General features: G+C 42.0%; 3 protein-coding genes and 1 long non-coding RNA gene across 5 annotated transcripts; 2 read left to right on the top strand and 2 right to left on the bottom strand.

The window, feature by feature from the left end:
- Positions 1-4,057: 4,057 nt before the first annotated feature.
- LOC110489402 (uncharacterized) lies at positions 4,058-7,106 on the bottom strand. The gene is made up of 2 exons (XM_090227806.1): positions 7,014-7,106; positions 4,058-6,877 (listed from the first exon to the last, which is right to left on the bottom strand). The coding sequence occupies exons 1-2, from the start codon at positions 7,046-7,048 to the stop codon at positions 4,270-4,272; spliced, it is 2,643 nt and encodes an 880-aa protein (XP_090083932.1). The 5' UTR covers positions 7,049-7,106; the 3' UTR covers positions 4,058-4,269.
- LOC149970233 (uncharacterized) lies at positions 6,871-10,523 on the top strand. Its single transcript, XR_016493549.1, has 3 exons — positions 6,871-8,812; positions 8,940-9,323; positions 9,457-10,523. It is a non-coding gene; the product is annotated as an uncharacterized LOC149970233 (long non-coding RNA).
- Positions 10,524-10,949: 426 nt separating this feature from the next.
- On the top strand, positions 10,950-19,428 carry oscp1a (organic solute carrier partner 1a). Of its 2 annotated transcripts, XM_090227804.1 has the most exons (11): positions 11,050-11,300; positions 12,081-12,110; positions 12,497-12,651; positions 15,697-15,864; positions 16,480-16,560; positions 16,707-16,810; positions 17,251-17,379; positions 17,493-17,547; positions 18,059-18,201; positions 18,346-18,406; positions 18,787-19,424. In XM_090227804.1, the coding sequence occupies exons 1-11, from the start codon at positions 11,189-11,191 to the stop codon at positions 18,922-18,924; spliced, it is 1,176 nt and encodes a 391-aa protein (XP_090083930.1). In that variant the 5' UTR covers positions 11,050-11,188; the 3' UTR covers positions 18,925-19,424. The 2 variants fall into 2 exon arrangements, with proteins under 2 accessions (XP_090083929.1, XP_090083930.1); XM_090227803.1 differs by lacking the exons at positions 12,081-12,110; positions 12,497-12,651 and having other exon boundaries at positions 10,950-11,300; positions 18,787-19,428.
- A 2-nt stretch (positions 19,429-19,430) lies between these two features.
- Positions 19,431-21,304, bottom strand: LOC110488083 (glutathione S-transferase A). The gene has a single exon (XM_021560084.3). It carries the CDS (start codon positions 21,302-21,304, stop codon positions 20,615-20,617), a length of 690 nt encoding a protein of 229 aa, XP_021415759.1. The 3' UTR covers positions 19,431-20,614.
- Between the last annotated feature and the right edge of the window lie 74 nt (positions 21,305-21,378).

The following is a 21,378-nucleotide window of genomic DNA, read 5'->3' as shown; positions in this document are numbered from 1 at the left end:
ACACTGTCTGTAAACATTGTCTATTTTCTACTGTCTATAGCCTACTGTACGACTCACAATATGTACAGGAAATATGCATTTGAGATTCCATTGACAACATTGGTAAATAACTGCTCTACATTTTCCTTCACCATAAAAGGAAGATAAAGGTCAACTGTATAAGCTTAGACCAGACAGAGAAACAGACAGAAATCAGCTGTGTGGTCTGATGACCTGTGACTGAACAATACACCCTTTTCTGCACTTGTAATTTTCCTAAGGCTCTTACCTGATTTTGGCATTTAGGCATGTTCCTGAGCTGTTTTTCATACTCAAGAGAAACTCAGAAAGCCCTTTGTCTTTATTTGCATACAGTTTAGTCTGAGGAGTAGGATAAGGTTGCATTGATGCTTGGGCTATTTTCTTATGGGTCATACTTATGCATTAAAATCAGTCATGTTTGTCTGCTTGCTTGCAATATGTAATTAGTTTTGCCTTACCTTTCGATATAAATATTTTAGAATCTGTGTCGTATAACTTTTATAAATTCTTTCCTGTTTCATCACAGCATGCAAATATAAACCCAAAATCTTTGGATAGACGAATTTAGACAGGGATGATCTGATCACCTTGAACTTAAGACTACACTTAAAGTAGTATTTACAGTAGTACTATTACATTTAAACCTAGAGGACTCACTGACTGGGTTTAGTTCGGGTGGGCAACTCCAGTCCTCGGGGGCCTGATTGGTGTCACAGTTTTGCCCCAGCCCCAGCTAACACACCTAACTCCAATAATCAACTAATCATGATCTTCAGTTTAGAATGCAATTAGTTGAATCAGCTGTGTTTGCTAGGGATGGAGAAAAAGTGTGACATCTATCAGGCCCCCGAGGACTGGAGTTGCCCACCCCTGTCCGGGAGGGCGCGGACGGAACTAAACCCACAGTTAGCGACTCCTCTGAGGGGCTAAGCCTCCTTATGGAGCTGGGCCCGTGTGTAGTGGATAGCAGAAAAGAGGAAAATCTGTCAGTATTATTGATGTTTGCCGAAGAATAATCTCCCTTCACATGTGAAGCTGGGATATGTAAGATATATGATGTGAGCTTTCGCATCCAAGCCGTTGTTTTTCTGGAATTTCAAAAGGTATGGCCATGTATCAAGTGTGTGCCAAAGCCATGTTGAAGAATCTGTGGATGTACAGTGTTGCAATTGTGCTGGAAATCATGTTCCCAATTCCCCGGAGTGCCCGGTTAGGGTAAAGGAGTATGAAGTGGCAAGGGTTTGAGCAGCAGGTCTCCTACACGGAGCCACACCAAATTGTTGCAAGAGCGAGTGAAGCTGACGATATGGCGGTGGATACCCCACAGCCTGTGGAAATTCAGTGTCCAACAGTTGAGGGAAACTGATATGCTGAAATGGATTATGATACTAGTTAATCACATTTTTTTAAAGTATGAAAAATAAAATAGTTCGCCATGCATGATTAGCATGATCCCTAACGTTTGCTATTTCAATTGATCGATAACTGAGCTAGCCTAAATGTTAAAGGCTTGAGCTGATTTATAATAGCTGTCAATTTAAACATATCAACAGCAATATAGTATAATATGATTGGTTATTGGAATCTCACAAGTAAGATAACAAACGACTTCAACCATACTTTTTCTTTAGATTCCTTAATCAATTCCTTGATAGATTTTTCCAGCTTTCTTCATGCTCGTCCCTTGCAGTGTCACTCTGAAAAGCACAGTCTCACTGTCATGTTTGCTCAAGAACTCCCACAGAACGTTCAGGACCTCGTGGAAATTGGTATGTTTTATATGCCCATTCATGACATCAAGGATGTTCTGGAAAATACTGGCCTCTACACGTATATCGAAGTATCGCAATCCTGCTTTCAGCTTGTTCTCAAAGGTTCAAGCCTGACACTGTATAAGTGGTCCACCGTACAGAGTTAGGCTCTCATGAGTTCCGGGGATAGTGAGAAATTGAAGGAGTTTGTCATCAAGTATATATGCCACGATAAACCACAAGCAGTTGTGAAAATCCTGAAAGGGAAGAGACAGAAAATCACATTTCTATCAACCAACATTAATATCATGATGATTTTATTTTATATGGCTAACTCCATGTGGAAAAAGAAAAGTATGCAAGTAGGTAACTCTGACTTACAAAGAAAGAAGACATAGGCATAGAGGGAAACCTATGGTTGTGGTATTTCCAAAAAAGACAGTCTGGGAAAGGAAAGAGTGGATATGGTGTTGTGGAAATTCTTACTAAGGGACACTCAAAGTCAATCTTAAATTAATCATAATCATCCAGCGTGCTGGAGAGGTTCCAACAAACTTGATGCACCTCTGTCTGTCAGGAGCTCTAACGTGGCAGTCCCGTTTAGTTCTCTTTTATAAACTGGGTGGTTGGAGCCCAGAATTCTGATTGTCTGACAGCCATAAGACCATATACCACGTACTGTTGAAGTCAGAAGTTTACATACACTTAGGTTGGAGTCATTAAAACTCGTTTTTCAACCACTCCACAAATGTATTGTTAACAAACTATAGTTTTGGCAAGTCGATTAGGACATCTACTTTGTGCGTGACACAAGTAATTTTTCCAACAATTGTTTACAGACAGATTATTTCACATATAATTCACTGCACCACAATTCCAGTGGGTCAGACGTTTACATACACTAAGTTGGATGTGCCTTTAAACAGCTTGGAAAATTCCCCAAAATTATGTCATGGCTTTAGAAGCTTTTGATAGGCTAATTGACATCATTTGAGTCAATTGGAGGTGTACCTGTGTATGTATTTCAAGTCCTACTTTCAAACTCAGTGTCTCTTTGCTTGACCTCATGGGAAAATCAAAAGAAATCAGCCAAGACCTCAGGAGAAAAAAAAAGTAGATCTCCACAAGTCTGGTTCATCCATGTGATCAATTTCCAAACGCCTGAAGGTACCACGTTCATCTGTACAAACAATAGTACGCAAGTATAAACACCATGGGACCACGCAACCGTTATACCGCTCAGAAAAGAGATGCGTTCTGTCTCCTAGAGATGAACGTACTTTGGAGTGAAAAGTGCAAATCAATCCCAGAACAGCAGCAAAGGATCTTGTGAAGATGCTGGAGGAAACAGGTACAAAAGTATATATTCACAGTAAAACGAGTCCTATATCGACATAACCTGAAAGGCCGCTGAGCAAAGAAGAACAACTGCTCTTTAAGTGGGAGAACTTGCACAATTGGTGGCTGACTAAATACTTTTTTGCCCCACTGTATGTAAACGCAGCCTTTGTACAGTGGGGCAAAAAAGTATTTAGTCAGCCACCAATTGTGCAAGTTTTCCCACTTAAAAAGATGAGAGAGGCCGGTCATTTTCATCATAGGTACACTTCAACTATGACAGACAAATTGAGGAAAAAAATCCAGAAAATCACATTGTAGGATTTTTAATGAATTTATTTGCAAACTCATTAAAAATCCTACAATGTGATTTTCTGGAGAGAAAAAAATCTAATTTTGTCTGTCATAGTTGAAGTGTAACTATGATGAAAATTACAGGCCTCTCATCTTTTTAAGTGGGAGAACATGCACAATTGGTGGCTGACTAAATACTTTTTTGCCCCACTGTATCTAACTATTTATGTTGACATTATACGTTGTTTTAGATATATTATTTGAAGCAGCTCTTCTACATACATAATAGAGATTTTTTTTAGAAAACATTTTAAACGGAAATGTTACATACGTACATTTATAAGAGGGTGTAAGTGATCGCCTTAGAGACTTAATCATTTACATGTCCAGATGAATCATCATCAAAACAAGCAGTAATATGCATTGTAACCTGTAGGTGTCACTGTGGGTTTAGATACAAGTTTCTGAAAGGCCCTATGCTATTTTATTAAACGTATTGATGGGAAAAAAATACCCTCAGACAGATCTCAGCACAGATGGGTTAATTTTAAAGTAACTATCAGATTTGTATATTTCAACTGCAACATGGAACAGTTGGTCTTTCCTAGTTAAACATGCAGTTAATATACAAAATACCACATAGTAGACAATTGTTTTACTGTTTGAAGGGAGCATTTGATTTTGTATTTATTGTTGTAAGGTTTTAGATGGGATTCTTCTTTACTGAGGTTAATTGGACAATAATTGTGTTTTTTAATCTCTTTATGTTTCTCATTGCATCTCTTCTTCCTTGGTTATTCCAGTAAGGCTCTTTGGGCTACCCTGGGGGTTCAGGTCCAGGTTCTGCTGGTTCAGGTTCTGCTGGTTAAGCCTCTACTGGTTCGGCCTCTGCTGGTTCAGTGTCTACTGGTTCAGGCTCTGCTGGTTCAGGCTCTGCTGGTTCAGCCTCTGCTGGCTCTGGCTCAGGCTCTGCTGTTTCAGGCTCTTCTGCTGCTTCTTCTGCAAGTTGGGGCTCTGCTGGTTCAGCCTCTGCTGGCTCTACTGGTTCAGGATCTACTGGTTCAGGCTCTGCTGGTTCAGCCTCTGCTGGCTCTACTGGTTCAGGTTCTACTGGTTCAGGCTCTGCTGGCTCTGGCTCTAATGGTTCAGGCTCTGCGGGTTCAGGTTCTACTGGTTCAGGCTCTGCTGGTTCTACTGGTTCAGGCTCTACTGGCTCAGGTCCTGCTGGCTCAGATTCTGCTGGTTCAGGCTTGGCTGGTTCAGCCTCTGCTGGCTCTGGCTCTGCTGATTCAGGCTCTGCTGGTTCAGGCTCTTCTAATGGCTGAACCTCTGCTGGTTCAGCCCCTGCTGGCTCTGGCTCTGCTGGTTCAGGCTCTGCTGGTTCAGGCTCTGCTGGTTCAGGCTCTTCTACTGGCTGAGGCTCTGCTGGTTCAGGCTTTTCTACTGGTTCAGGCTCTGCTGGTTCAGCCTCTGCTGGCTGAGTTTCTGCTGGTTCAGGCTCTGCTGGTTCAGGCTTTTCTACTGGTTCAGGCTCTACTGGTTCAGCCTCTGCTGGCTCTGACTCAACTGGTTCAGGCTCTTCTACTGGCTGAGTTTCTGCTGGTTCAGGCTCCGCTGACTCAGGCTCTACTGGTCCAGGCCCTGCTGTTTCAGGCTGTGCCGGTTCAGGCTGTACTGGTTCAGGCTCTTCGGCTGGCTGAGGCTTTGCAGGTTCCCGCTCTAATGGTTCAGGCTGTTCTGGTTGTTCAGATGAACCACTTCCTGGATTTCTGTTTATCTCAATGATGTTATGGATGAGGTCTGGACTGGGGAAGTCCATGCTGATTACCCCCAAGCAGTCTGGTTTGTTAGAGCCTGTCTGTAGTTCAACTATGAGCTTATTGAGCTGACCATTAACCACTTTGGCCACAGTTTTAGGGCCTTTGAAAATGGCTGTGGCGGAGGAATCGGTCAGTGCCAATGCATGACCACAATTCTCTTCAGCTTCTTTCAGATGTTTTGTGATCTTCTTCATCTTGTTTTCAATGTCTTTGAATGTGAAGTCGCCTGTGACAAAAGTGTCATGGTTAAGTGTTCCAACATTGAAATTGGTACTCTGCACGAAAATTATCTTCCCCCTTGCTTCTTGCATTTTGGGGACAAATATCTTTGTCCATACTCTATCTTCAGAATTCTCAATCAATGTTTTGATACATTTTCCAGCTTTTTTCATGCTTATTCCTTGCAGTGTCACTCTCAAAAGCACAGACTCACTTCCATGTTTGTCCAAGAACTCCCATAGAATGTTCAGCACCTCATGGAACTTGGTGTGTACTAAATGCCCATCCATGACATCAAGGATGTTGTGGAACATACTGGCCTCTACACGTATATCAAAGTACCGCAATCCTGCTTTCAGCTGGTTCTCCAAGGTCCAAGCCTGACACTGTGTAAGTGGTCCACCGTACAGAGTTAGGCTCTCATGAGTTCCGGGGATAGTAACAGCTGAAAGGAGTTTGTCATCAGGTATAGACTCCATCCACTTTTCCTGATAAGAGTTTTCATTAAGTGTTGAGTCATCACTAAAACCTGTATGTTCAGGCTCTGCTGGTGCAGGCTCTACTGATTCAGGCTCTTCTGAGTGCTCAGATGAACCACTCCCTGGTTTTCCATTGACCTCAATGATGTTATGGATGAGGTCTGGACTGGGGAAGTCCATGCTGATTACCCCCAAGCAGTCTGGTTTGTTAGAGCCTGTTTGTAGTTCAACTATGAGCTTATTGAGCTGACCATTAACCATTTTGGCCACAGTTTTAGGGCCTTTGAAAATGGCTGTGGCAGAGGAATCGGTCAGTGCCAATGCATGACCACAATTCTCTTTAGCTTCTTTCAGGTGTTTTGTGATCTTCTTCATCTTGTTTTCAAGGTCTTTGAATGTGTCGTCGCCTGTGACAAAAGTGTCATGGTTAAGTGTTCCAACATTGAAATTGGTACTCTGCACGAAGATGATCTTCCCCCTTGCTTCTTGCATTTTGGGGACAAATATCTTTGTCCATACTCTATCTTCAGAATTCTCAATCAATGTTTTGATACATTTTCCAGCTTTTTTCATGCTTATTCCTTGCAGTGTCACTCTCAAAAGCACAGACTCACTTCCATGTTTGTCCAAGAACTCCCATAGAATGTTCAGCACCTCATGGAACTTGGTGTGTACTAAATGCCCATCCATGACATCAAGGATGTTGTGGAACATACTGGCCTCTACACGTATATCAAAGTACCGCAATCCTGCTTTCAGCTGGTTCTCCAAGGTCCAAGCCTGACACTGTATAAGTGGTCCACCGTACAGAGTTAGGCTCTCATGAGTTCCGGGGATAGTAACAGCTGAAAGGAGTTTGTCATCAGGTATAGACTCCATCCACTTTTCCTTATAAGAGTTTTCATTAAGTGTTGAGTCGTCACTAAAACCTGAACCACAAGCAGTTGTGAAAATCCTAGAAGGGAAGAGACATAACATCACATTTCTGTCAACCTACGTTAACTAAATGATCATGTAATTTTGCTTTCTTTGAATAACTCCAGTACCATGTGGCAAACGAGCCTAATGCAAGCAAATAACTCTTTACTTACAAAGAGAGAAGACATAGGCATAGAGGGAAGCCCATGGTTGTAGTATTTCCAATGAAGCCAATCTGGGAATGAAAAGAGCGGATGCACTTGTCCCATGAACTGTATAGTAATGACACACACAATACAAAAAGTGAACTTACAAAACTTTTTAATAACAATATCCCATGTTAAAATCCAAGCTGTATCCTATTCAAAAGCTATGTTACAAATACTGCTCTGTAATTTTCAATCAGCCAATTAGTCCATGATATATACTGAGTGTACAAAACTTTAGGAACATCTTCCTAATATTGAGTTGCACCCTCTTTTGCCCTCAGAACAGCCTCAATTAATCAGGACATGGACTACAAGGTTCCAAGTGTTCCACAGGGATCATGTCGACTCCAATGCTTCCCAAAGTTGTGTCAAGTTGAACCATTCTTGACACACATGGGAAACTGTTGAGCGTGAAAACACCAGCAGCGTTGCAATTCTTGACACACTCAAACCGGGGCGCCTGGCACCTACTACCTTACCCTGTTCAAAGGCACTTAAATATTTTGTCTTGCCCATTTACCTTGTGAATGGCACACATACATATTCCATTTCTCAATTGTTTCAGGTTAAAGAAGGATTTTTATTCCTTGTCTCCTCCCCTTCATCTACATTGAATGAAGTGGATTTAACAGGTGACATCAACAAGGGAACATAGCTTTCACCTGGATACACCTAATGTTTTGTACACTCAGTGTATATATATTATCATTTTTTTGTCCATGATATTTCCTTACCTCTACAGGTGTTTAAGAGTCTTCTAATCCCCCAGTTTGTATCAAAGGTTGACAATGATCCTGTTCGTGGAACTGTCTATTGGATAACTGACTGTAAGACTATTAGGACTACACCCACACTGCTCTGTGGCTCACAAATGTACATAAAAGATATTAGGAATTTGCATCTTTCACTGTACCTGTCCTGCCCTAAGTCACACACTAATACATCTCATGATACTGTATTGCAATAAGTTAATATAGATTCCAAGGAATGCATAAAAGATGACGATGAGAGAGTTGTGGGACAATATGGCCTTGGAATGGTTCCTTTTAGCAATACAGAAACATTATGAGCAGACACAATAGTTAAACTGTAATGTTTGAGAACTGATCTCCCCTTTGATGATCATGGAAATACGAGCCAGTCATGAATGGGAGTATTTTCATATTGTAACACAGCCATCAGTGGCATGAAAGAAGCTATTCATTGCCATGTTTGATTTCAGGTAATACAACTTTTCAGGTAATTCTTATGACTCCTCAACAACAGGTACCAACCATGCTTGCATTCAACTTTTATTTTATATTTCGAATAGGCACTATTTATATGCAACAGTTTTTTTTAGGTTTGGCTTGATCATCCCCTACCAGATATGAGATGAGATGTCCTATCAAAAAAGTATCTCAGTGGACAAATTTGTTTCAGAGGGCATCAGTGGCGACCCGTCATTCAGGGCAGGTGGGGCACCTGTTTTTTTGGGGGAGGGGGCTTTCCTGTTTTGCATGTTATTTTGACATTAATACATGTCACATATCAGTTTGCAAATAATGTAAAAAGATATATATCATTGAGTTAATAAAGCCGCATACAAACATGGTCTCTTTTTTGTTTTCTTGAGTAAGGGAGCTCCAAATTGCAGGTGTTTCAGCCTAGCTCAGTGCTTTCTGTGGTGGTGCGGCAAGCTAGCAGAAAATCCGGGACTTTGATGACAAAGTTTGATAACAAAATTTGCCCACGAAGGACCTCCGCGCCACCTTCCTGTTCAAGTAAGTATAGCACAACAAGGTGAGTCCAAAAATGTCTTGTATGCTGCTGCATAAATGATATGATATGCCAGGGAGATATGCATACTGTAGCTAAGAAAGTAATACTAAGTGTATGTTGTGTATCAAGCTGTTAGTAGCCCATGTGCCTCACCACACAATCAACCTGATTGTAAGAGATGCTCTGAAGGGGATGAAGCCCACCGTGGACAAAGTGAAAGCAGCTGCGGAATACTTCCACAGGAGCACAGTAGATGTTGAAAAACTAAAGTCTACACAACGCCAGATGGGGATGCCTGAGCTGAGGCCTAAACAAGACTGCACTACATTGTGGAATTCAACATTTTATATGTTGAAGCGGTTTCTTGAGTCAAAGGATGCCATCATCTCTACCCCTGGCCATTGTCAATGCACCTGTTGATGCTCTGACCCAAGAGGAATGGAAGGTGGTGGAGGAGGTGTGCAGAGTCCTGGAACCCTTTGAGCAGGTCACTGTGGAGATCAGTGGAGAGAGGTACAGTAAGCAGTTATTACTACATCATTATTTAATCTAGTATTATATATGTATATGAGCAGTAGATGAGAATGTAGTATTAGTAGATAAAAAAATGAACCTGAACTAATAAGTTACTATTCTCTCTTTTCAGCTATGTGACAGCATCAAAAGTGATACTCCTGTGTCAGGGTCTGCAGCGAATCACAGCCAGCCGCCAGAGAGAAGCAAATGTAACCACAGGACAGAGTTGACACCCTATGTTCATCAATGGACAGAAAGTTCCAAAGAATGGAATATAATCACGTGCTATCAGAAACCGCTGCACTTGACCCCAGGTTTAAGAAGTTAGCCGTCAGTGATGCCAGAGCGATTGAGGCTCTTCAAAGAATAACCTCACAGCAGGGAGGGACAGCCCCAGCAGTCAGCTGACTCAGGCACCAGGGCAACGGGAAGAAGAGGGAACAGATGGAGCAGAAGCACCAGCAGTAGTTCCACAAACGTCTGCTGTTTGGATGCTGTTTGACAAGAGAGCAACTGGGGATGCAGTACGAAGGAATCTCTCAGCAGATGCCATAACGGAGGCCCGATCCTATTTGGAGGAGCCCCAGATCCTCTGAGCTGGTGGAAGTACAAGGCCTCTGTCTACCCACGGCTTACTAAAGTCATGACAGGGAGACTCTGCATAGTGGCCACATCCGTTCCCTCTGAGATGGTCTTCTCGAAAACAGGACAAATAATTATTGAAAGAAGAAACTGTATCAGCCCCTCGAAAGAGAGGCAGCTTGCAATTCTGGATGCAAATCCCTCATAAAAGCAAAATATGGTCAGCATTGCTGTGTGCTTGCTAGTTATAACATGGCAATAAAGAAGAGAGAGAAAAGAGGGACCAGTTTAATGTTTTAAGTGTGATGCTGCAGTTTTGCACATTGTTATTTATCTTTCTTTGATATGGTGCAATATTGTATTATTATGTTGTTCAGATTGTATTCGTTTTGAATTGTTACATTTATATACACTTTGTTTATATACATTAAAAAAGTTGTACTTTAAATGCACATGTGTAATAGCATCCTTCTTTTTTACATTTATTTAAATTTGTGGGATGCTGCAGTTTTGAAAATTGTTATTCATTTCCCTTTGATATGGTGCAATATTCTATTATGCTGTTCAGATTATATTCGTTTTGGTTAGATTTATATGCACTTCGTTCATATACTGTAACGACAATGGGTTCATATGCGTAGATATCGACACAGCCGCTCGAGTATGCTTTTATGGCACAGTCGATAGCGCGCTGGACTTCGGGCTAGAAGATCAAGGGTTCGAGACCTACTCCCTGCTTGTTTCATTACAATACATTAAAAAATTATACTTTAAATGCAAATGTTTAATAGCATTACTTTTCATAACAAACCAATGCATTTTTAAATACATTGTGGTTAAGGTAGAGTATGATTTCATTTAATAATTAAATTCTAATTGTTTTAACACCAATCACTTGGTGAGCCGAACGAGCCGGCTCACTGAAAAGAGCCGGAATGCCCATCACTACTGGAAAAATAGAGGTTGGTCTATGATGTGGTTCAATTTGTCTGGTTGGTTGTGTTCTGCTGTGCCACGTGACTTTGAGCGACTCAACTAGCCACCTGTCATGCGCAACTGTTCACTTTGTGATTGAAGAGCGGAGCAGAGGTTGAAGAACCCATCGACTAACTGTTACTTGGACTAGGCTAATTTTAACGGTCTATTTGAGCCTTTTGACATTATGCATTTACTACAAGGTTAGCAGATAAAGGTAGTTATCCACAGTCTCAGTACAGCACGGTCCACCAATACAGCAAGTGAGCTAACTAGCTTGCTAGCTAATCCTCTGAATCTACAAGATGTCTATGAGAACACTTCCTCTAGTTTTTATTAACCTCGGCGGAGAAATGCTCTATATTCTGGACCAACGTCTTCAAACTCAGAATACCGCCGATGATAATACACAGAAAGGTAGTCTGTAACTAGATTATCATAGCTAGCTACTGAAGGCATGTTAGCTGCGCACACAGTAGGCTCCCAATTAATCCTAACCCTTTCTAATTAGCCTAACTAGTTAGATGACTAACCTCAGTCACACATGAATAGGGGAAACCTATTCATCTGGGCCAGGGGTAGACAGCCCTGGTCCTGGAGTGCTACTTCATGTTTTGATATAACCAACCTGGAAGACCAGGTGTTGAATTCAGACAATTATTGAACTGATCAATTAGCTCAGTTGGTCAGGTGCCTAGTTGAAACTAAATCCTGCAGTATCTGCAGCACTCCAGGAACAGGGTTGCCTACCCCTGATCTGGGCAATTCTATGGTAACGTAGTGATGCTGAGACTCAGATTTTGTGCTTTAAAATGTATGTCAAACAAAAACCAATGATTGCAAAGTTAAACAAACAATAAAGCACTATGCACAATGACTACTGTTAACAATTTCAACATAATATTTTACAAAAACACAGTTGCAGAACAGTGTAGATGTAAAGTTTGGTAACAGAATGCATTTTTGTTCTGTCATTTTGTTACCAAACTTTGCATCTGCACAGTTCAAGTTAAAAAAAAAAGTCTCAGCATCACTCTGTTACCATGTCACTCTGTTACTTTGCCAATCTTTAAATGTATGAGTTAATTGCAAGTATCTTTGGTGTAGTAGCAGTTTGAATTTAACCATCCCCCCTCAACATATTATATATTTTTCCTCCTTAACATATTTATTTCCCTAAACATCACTTTATTGCAGGTGTATGGTCAGATGACGACAGAAAAAGAGGTATTTTCCTAGCCAGTCACATCCCTCTCCCCATGTATCCTAGCTGTAGCCTGTATTCTGTACTACTGTACTATTAGTCAGTGTAGCCCTAGGTCCAATACATTAGTGAAAAATGGTACTGGTTCAGAAAGCTTGTTATACAAGACAGCACTGCAATTCTATGATGTTCAACAATCGTATATATTGGGCATGTGTTGAATTTATCAAATTAATTATTGCTGTCACATTTGGCAAATTTTTGGATTCCTTTCTGTACCTCCATGTTATCACCTTTATTTTGTATCACCTAAAATGCATTCATAACCAAATTGACTTTTTTTTACATTTTTGTTTTGTTCAAGTCCTTAATAAATTAACTGTTTCTGTCTGTCCTATCATGTCTATAGTTATGAATGACATCATAGCCACCATGTTCAGTAAGGCCTTTATGGAGGAACTGCTGAAGCCTCAGGACCTCTACAGTAATAGGGCTCTGAGAACAGTGCTAACACGACTAGCCCATGCCTCCATCATGAGGCTCAACCCTGCCAGCATGGATAGGGTAGGCAACATACAGTAGACTAGAGGCCCTAATTCAAATAATCCAAGTTTAGAAATTACTTGATAATTGAAAGCCTCCATGTAGTCTGTTTACTGTAAATCATCACTGTATGGCTAATAAATCACTTTATTTCATGAAAATAACTCAAAATATATTTTGTTGCCAGTGAATTTACATACACAGCTCTGATTGGTGGATTGAATCAACTCTACCCCGCTTACCCCTTCAAAGTAGGAGGATACATATGCAAATAAAAGATGACTGGTCATTGGTCAGAATAATCAGATCAGATTGTGACGTCATGCTATGGGCCAAAAACTCCATCCCACCTGAGCAGACTGAAATTATTTTCAAAAAGCTCTTGCACTAAAAGGCATTATCATCATTTTCACAATTTCAGAGTGTTACATCGACCTCATAGGGTGCAGAATAAAAAAGGGGGGGAAAATACGTTTTTGACTGCACTGCCACTTTCAATCTGCCCCTTTTAAATCAGCTGTGTAGTGCTAGGGGAAAAACTAAAGCTGTGTTCGAATACCCATACTAACATACTGTGTACTATACTTAATGAGTATATACTACATACTAAAAGTCCAGACCTGAATCCAATCGAGAATCTGTGGAAAGAACTGAAAACTGCTGTTCACAAATGCTCTCCATCCAACCTCACTGAGCTCGAGCTATTTTGCAAGGAGGAATGGGAAAAAATGTCAGTCTCTCGATGTGCAAAACTGATAGAGACATACCCCAAGCGACTTACAGCTGTAATCAAAGCAAAAGGGGGCTGAATAATTACAGCTGTAATACAAAGTATTAACTTAAGGGGGCTGAATAATTTTGCACGACCAATTTTTCCGTTTTTAATTTGTTAAAAAAGTTTGAAATATCCAATAAATGTCGTTCCACTTCATGATTGTGTCCCACTTGTTGTTGATTCTTCACAAAAAAATACAGTTTTATATCTTTATGTTTGAAGCCTGAAATGTGGCAAAAGGTTGCAAAGTTCAAGGGGGCCGAATACTTTCGCAAGGCACTGTATTAGTTTATTTTAGTATACTGTAAACGAACGGTATCATTTCAGTTGAGCGTACTAGAGCTTCGCCTGTCTACTGGAAGTTGGTACTGTTGCTATGAAACCTCTTGCTAGCTTGTTAGCATAACAAATGACTAGCTAAACATATTATGATTTCGGTTGTGTTCGTAAATTCAATCCGGAGTGCCAGAGTGTACTCTAGGCATTCGTAAATCTATAGCGAACCTAGAACAGACTGTTCATAAATTCTGAACATTCAGAGAGCGCACACTGGAAGCTCTGGCCGAGGGTTGATCTGAGCGTTCAACGAAAGTCAAGCACCCAAGCTAACTGGCTAACATTGGCTTGCTACTTCCAGACACAAACTTGACGTGTAAATATTTGTATGAATATAACAAGATTCAACAACTGAGACATAAACTGAACAAGTTCCACAGACATGGAATAATGTGTTCCTGAACGAAGGGGTGGTTAAAATCAAAAGTAACAGTCAGTGTCTGGTGTGGCCACCAGCTGCATTAAGTACTGCAGTGCATCTCCTCCTCATGGACTACACCAGATTTGCTAGTTCTTGCTGTGAGATGTTACCCCACTCTTCCATCAAGGCACCTGCAAGTTCTTTGACATTTCTGGAGGGAATGGCCCTAGCTCTCACCCTCTGATCCAACAGGTCCCAGATGTGCTCATTGGGATTGAGATCCGGGCTCTTCGCTGGCCATGGCAGAACACTGACATTCCTGTCTTGCAGGAAATCACGCACAGAACGAGCAGTATGGCTGGTGGCATTGTCATGCTAGAGGGTCATGTCAGGATGAGCCTGCAGGAAGGGTACCACATGAGGGAGGAGGATGTCTTCCCTGTAACGCACAGCGTTGAGATTGCCTGCAATAACAACAAGCTCAGTCCGATGATGCTGTGACACACCGCCCCAAACCATGACGGACCCTCCACCTCCAAATTGATCCCGCTCCAGAGTACAGGGCTCGGCGTAACGCTCATTCCTTCGACGATACACGCGAATCCGACCGTAACCTCTGGTGAGACAAAACCGCGACTCGTCAGTGAAGTGCACTTTTTGCCAGTCCTGTCTGGCCCAGCGACGGTGGGATTGTGCCCATAGGCAATGTTGTTGCCGGTGATGTCTGGTGAGGACCTGCCTTACTACAACAGGCCTACAAGCCCTCAGTCCAGCCTCTCTCAGCCTATTGCGGACAGTCTGAGCACTGATGGAGGGATTGTGTGTTCCTGGTGTAACTCAGGCAGTTGTTGTTGCCATCCCGTACCTGTCCCACAGGTGTGATGTTGGGATGTACCGATCCTGTGCAGGTGTTGTTACACGTGGTCTGCCACTGCGAGGACGATCAGCTGTCCGTCCTGTCTCCCTGTGGCGCTGTCTTAGTCGTCTCACAGTACGGACATTGCAATTTATTGCCCTGGCCACATCTGCAGTCCTCATGCCTCCTTGCCGCTTGCTTAAGGCACGTTCACGCAGATGAGCAGGGACCCTGGGCATCTTTCTTTTGGTGATTTTCAGAGTCAGTAGAAAGGCCTATTTTAGTGTCCTAAGTTTTCAGAACTGTGACCTTAATTGCCTACCGTCTGTAACCTGTTAGTGTCTTACCGACTGTTCCACAGGTGCATGTTTATTAATTGTTTATGGTTCATTGAACAAGCATCGGAAACAGTGTTTAAACCCTTTACAATGAAGATCTGTGAAGTTAACTGGATTTTTTCTAATTATCTTTGAAAGACAGGGTCCTGAAAAAGGAATGTTTCTTTTTTTGCTGGGTTTATATACCTAATTCACGTCACTAATAGTGCGGTTAGTATGAGTATTCGAACACAGCTTAAATGTGAAACACTGCGGCCTATCCCTTTTACTCTCGACCACTAGGCCCGTAAACAGACCCCTTTCAAATATGAGTAGATTAGAAAATACTGGTCATGCCATCTTATTTGGCTTTCAACGTACTGTAATTTGTGTTTTCTTTTGTCTACTGTTTTCTGTATAGCTTTATGAATTGATGGTGATGGCTTTCAAATACCAACTCCTGCTGTGTCCACGTCCCAGAGACCTGCTGATTATTTCATACAATCACATAGACGCCATCCGGGAGTTTGTGAGAGACACCCCCAGTGTTCTCAACCAAGTGGACGAGACACACCGAAAGATCATTGAGGTACGGACCTGTCACTGGCACTCTATTCCCTATATAGTGCACTTCTTTTGATGAGGGCCCATATGGCATTTTTTATTTTCTTTTATACAAAAAAGTATCATGTTCGAGTGATCTGTGTACATGCTCGCAACAAAAAGCCCTGTAGCAGAGAGCTAATACACTGATGTCAGGACCTTGACAAACTTAGCACTGAGTAAGTGTTGACAACGACAACACAAGATTGATGGCTATAGCTATACTCAACAAGTATATTATTCCTCTGGGTTATTCTATCTAGCTCTGTTTGTGATATTCTACCTTGCCTCTCAAGCTTGCTAGGTAATCAATCTTCTGACACCTGTGATGATGTAGACAATAGCCATCTGATTAGGTGTTTCCTAATTTACATGAGCTGCATCTGGAGTCAGATGTGATCTTATTTCTGGTCAAAGGTAGTGCAATTTTGTAGGGAATTGGGTGCTATTTGGGACGCAACCTGACTCATTGTGACAGATTACATGCATGCTTTACCTAAACTACAAAAATATGGCCTTCATTTGCTGTCTCGCCCACATCCTGCTTGTAATGCCAAGCTAAGTCTGATGTACCCTTTTCTACTCTTCCTGTTTGTTAAAGGTGTACACACCCTTGTCTGATGGGGAATTTCAACTCCTCCGACAAACGCTTCTCATATTTCTTCAAGACATGCATGTCAGGGTAAGTCCCTTTTTATCTTTATCGGCTGTTGAAAACTCTAAATGTTTCTGTATAATTTTTTTTTTAAATCCATACAAAAAAATAGAATTTTGACCGATTCTGCTGTTGACAAAAACAAAAACAAATATGAATGTTGTCTCTGACAGGTATCACTTTTCCTCAAGGATAAAGTGCAGAATCCCAATGGACGCTTTGCTCTCTCGACCACAGGCCCAGTGCCCCATGGGACAGAAGTCCCAGGGTTAATCAGGTAATCTATTTGGCAGTAGCCAATGTGGAGTCTCCAGAAAACGCTAAGATCTGGTTTTCAGGGATATAGTATTTTCAACCTACCTTCCATTTCCCCTGAAAAAACTGAAGTGGGAACTCCGCTCAGGCATCTTTCTATACCTGCTACGTTAGGTTAACTTGGCAGTAACGCAACGGAGGTGTTAAACATATTTGAACCGCTAGTTAGCGGATCAACTACCTGGTCTCCATGAGTAGTGACTGAGAGGTCATATAGATATTCATTGTAAAGGCCAAGAGGAATTGTATTGACGGTCATGCATTGCATGCTACAGTTAGTGGTAGTATTTTGCTAGTCTGTTCCTTTTTTTACTAGTTCCCTTTTAGATGCGTTTCAACCTGAAGACATCAATGTAACCAATCTGAATTCAGGGTTTCATCTCTGACTTCCTGTTATCACAGGATGTTTAGTAGCAATGGGAAGGAGTGGAAGAGATGGGAGTTCCCCACTGGAGGCAGTTACACCAGCTCCATCCGAGTGGGCTCCTTTGAGCGGTTTGGAGATAGAGTCACCCGAATTGGGACAAATATGTAAGTAACTACCTACTGCACCTGGCATGGAGGCTCGACCATTAAACATCAGAGTCGGAATTCTACATTAGCTGTTTGTTTTAAATCAATATGTATCTGTTGAATTCTAACAGGTACAGTGTGACTCAACCAGAAGAAACTCACACATCCAAGAACTACTCTCAAAAGGTTGAACTCTGAACACACTTCATTCCACTTAAAGTGCCCTCATTTTTGTCATCAGGCAGTATGTATCATGCATCTCAACGTAGGGGTGCTGATTTAGGATCAGTTTAGCCTTTTAGATTACATTGAATAAGACTACATGGACAGGTAGGACCTGATCCTAGCACTCCTACTCTGAGAGACTTGATCCATACAACCTCTGGTATGCATTCTTACAAGCACAGTAAAGACTGCCCTCTTGAGGCACCAGCACTTACTGTACATTTTAGTCATTTAGCAGACACTGTTATCCAGAGCAACTTGCATGAATTATTTCTACTTTTTCATAATGGTCCAACATGGAAATTGAACCCACAACCTTAGCGTTGCAAGCGCCAAGCGCCATGCTCTACCAGCTGATCCACATGGGGGGCAGTAAACCCAAGTAACCCAATCTGCAACCGAAATGGCACCCTATTCCCTATATAGTGCCATTTGGGATGCATACCCACTATATATACTTATTATTCCACAGGCAAACTCTGAACCCAACCCCCTGGCCAAAGAGGAGCTGAACCTGCTGGCTCGACTGCTGGGTGGAATGAAGGTTCAGAACCGAAACACTGAAACAGGGTTCCGGGTCAACCTCTTTGCCACAGACCAAGAAGAAGAGGAGGCGTGAGTTCTCTTTCACTACTAGTGCCTTAGTTCTTTGTTTAACAGTGGTTGTGATGCATATTGCAGCATCTTGATCATCTATAATTTGGTTTGATCAGAGCGAGTAATTGGTATATGTGAAGGAATGATCTTTGTCTTCTACAGTGGAGCATCAGGAACGAATGGGGATCAGTCATTCCAAGTGATTAATATTCAAGCAACACAGGTATGATGGTATTGAGTGATTTCACAGCAATTACACACACCGAATGCGACCTGCCGTTCATCTGGCGTTTGTTCGCCGCAGTATGTGTTTTAGGGACTGTCTGACTGCTGATATTTTCAAGCGTTTCTATATGTAGATCGGTTTGCAAATTACGGCTGGCACTCTGTTCAGAGGTGCTAAGTACTCTCGGCAGGCAACCTAGCATCAGACTGACAAACCAAAGATCACCATGTCATTGGTGTGTATTCCTGCTCAGCTCTCATTTACAATCTCCACTAAAACCCCTTTAAGCTCAACAGCATATCTGTATCAAGCAACAATTGTAGTTCATTATTGTACTGATTATGCATCAAATGAAGTGGGGGTTTTTCCCCTCTCAGGACGTGCAAGTCAACACAGAACTGGCTCGGATCGCGGGAGAGTTTACCGGGGAGCCTGAACAGACTGAATCGCCAGAGGGACCAAGCAACAAGGGGGATGACCTGCTGGCCATGATGGATGAACTTATTGAACTATAATGTTGATTATGATGAGGTTTTAGTGGGTAGAGCTGTACAATCAGTATTGTAGTTTGGGCAAGATGCCTATTGTAGTTTGGGTGCTTAATGTTACTGTGGTTATCCACTATACTGGAGCTGGTCAATCAATGCTTACATACACAAACTCAACATTACCTCTTAGGCCCGTTTGTTGGACAAAAGTTGAATCACGTATTACTTTAGTCAATCTTTTCATCCCTCTGGTGGTGCTATTTTGGTTTGTAGATTACATCTTAAAACAAGTGCAAAAAGTGAAATATAAGACTCTAAAAATAAATGAAAATTATTGTAGATATGAATAGCTGTTATGTTGTATATTTGTAATGTAGATGATTCTATGAAGAACATCTTGTGTATATAGAGAATATTTATATATAGTATGTATGAGTTTTATTTTTGTATTCGGTGGCACTTCATATTTTGGTAAATGATCTACCAGTCATTGAATATAAGAAGCTTCTTCAATAAACCAACACTCAAGCATATTTTTCCACATTTGTATTTTTGTAGATTTGCACAGATCATGTTATTTTCTGAAGGATCCTCAGATCGCCAGCAGGGGGAGTAGTAACAACATGCCAGCAGAGCCATGTATTTCTAAAAACATGTTTTCTTGTTAAGTCATGTTCTTACAAACATAGATGGTGTTACAGTACAAAACAGCCTTTTTTTGTTACAAAAACAAATGTGTAAATCCACAAAAAAAAGCAACTTTTCTGTTTCATGAGGTGTGCAACCAAGGGAAGCTACACTACATAACTAAAAGTATGTGGACACCTGCTTGACGAACATCTCATTCCAAAATTATGGGCATTCATAAGGAGTTGGTCCCCTCCCTTTGCTGCTATAACAGCCTCCACTCTTCTGGGAAGGCTTTCCACTAGATGTTGGAACATTGTTGCGAGGATGTTGCTTCCATTCAGTCACAGGAGTAATGTCGGGCACTGATGTGGGTGATTAGGCTTGGCTTGCAGTTGGTGTTCCAATTCATCCCAAAGTTGTTCAATGGGGTTGAGGTCAGGACTCTGCGAGATGGTGAAGCGTGATTCATCACACCAGAGAACGAGTTTTCACTGCTTCCGAGTCCAATGGCGGCGAGCTTTACACCACTCCAGTCGACGGTTGGCATTGTGCATAGTGATCTTAGGCTTGTGTGCGGCTGCTCAGCCATGGAAACCTATTTCATGAAGCTCTCAACGAACAGTTCTTATGCAGACATTGCTTCCAGAGGCAGTTTGGAACTCGGTAGTGAGTGTTGCAACCGAGGACTAATGATTTTTACGCGCTTCAGCACTCTGCGATCCTGTTCTATGAGCTTGTGTGGCCTACCACTTCTCGACTGAGCCGTTGTTGCTCCTAGACGTTTCACCTCACAATAACCACTTATAGTTGACGAGGGCAGCTCTAGCAGGGAAGAAACTTGACGAACTGACTTGCTGGATAGGTGGCATCCTATGACGCCACAACACTGAAAGTCACTGAGCTCTTCAGTAAGGCCATTATACTGTTTGTCTATGGAGATTGCATGGATGTGTGCTCGATTTTATACACCTGTCAGCCGAATCCACTAACTTGAAGGGGTGTCCACATACTTGTGTATATATAGTGTACATAGATTTTAAGTGCCTATAATACTTTAAATAATGTGCTCCTTTAGTAGGAGTGAGTCTCAAAGCTCTTTGAGAAAGTCACCCCACTGAGGTTTTTCCTGGTCTTCCAGCCAGTGTGGGGGCCAGGTAGTTTTGACACTTGGTCTGTCCTTCATCATAGAGTAGTATGCTCTCAGTTTGGGGTAACGCTCTGCTGACAGCCCAGAGCGGAAGGAGTAGGCAATGGTGGGGAAGACAAGGACATCAGCCAACGAGAAGGCTTTTCCTGCCAGATAAGAGCCTGCCTCCATCTTCTGAAAGTATCCCTCCCACAGTTTAATTTCAATTGCAAGGTTATCTTTGTTCCTCTTGATAGCAGAGTCATGTCTCTCTCCCTGAGGGACATAATACTCATAGTAGACCACATCACTAAGTTTCTTGTAGAAGGTTTGGCCCTCAAACATGCGTTGGTACATCAGGGCCTGTTCGGCTAGACCCTCAGGGATCATCTGGGTCCCCTGGGACCTGAACTGGTTTTCCAAATACATGCATGCTCCATAGGACTCGTTCACTATGCAGTCCCCGTGTTTGAATGTAGGGAGCTGTGCCCGGGGGTTGAGGTCCATGACTATTGTAGATTTGTGCTCTTCTTTATCAAAGTCCAACAGCGTCTGGTTGTATCCCTGCAACATTTTCTCCTCCAGAGCGATCATAACCCGCCAGCACGGAACCGAGAAGGTGCACCAGAGAAGTGTCATGTTATTGGCCATGATTGTAGACACGGAGAAAGAAGCGAGGAGTACTCGACTTGGTAGTGTTGTTCAAGACGTTGGCAAGTTACGAA

This window comes from Oncorhynchus mykiss, chromosome 30 (assembly GCF_057628025.1).
Source record: "Oncorhynchus mykiss isolate SJ-2025 chromosome 30, ASM5762802v1, whole genome shotgun sequence".
Taxonomy (NCBI): Eukaryota; Metazoa; Chordata; class Actinopteri; order Salmoniformes; family Salmonidae; genus Oncorhynchus; species Oncorhynchus mykiss.
This window is presented reverse-complemented; position numbering and strand designations above follow the sequence as displayed.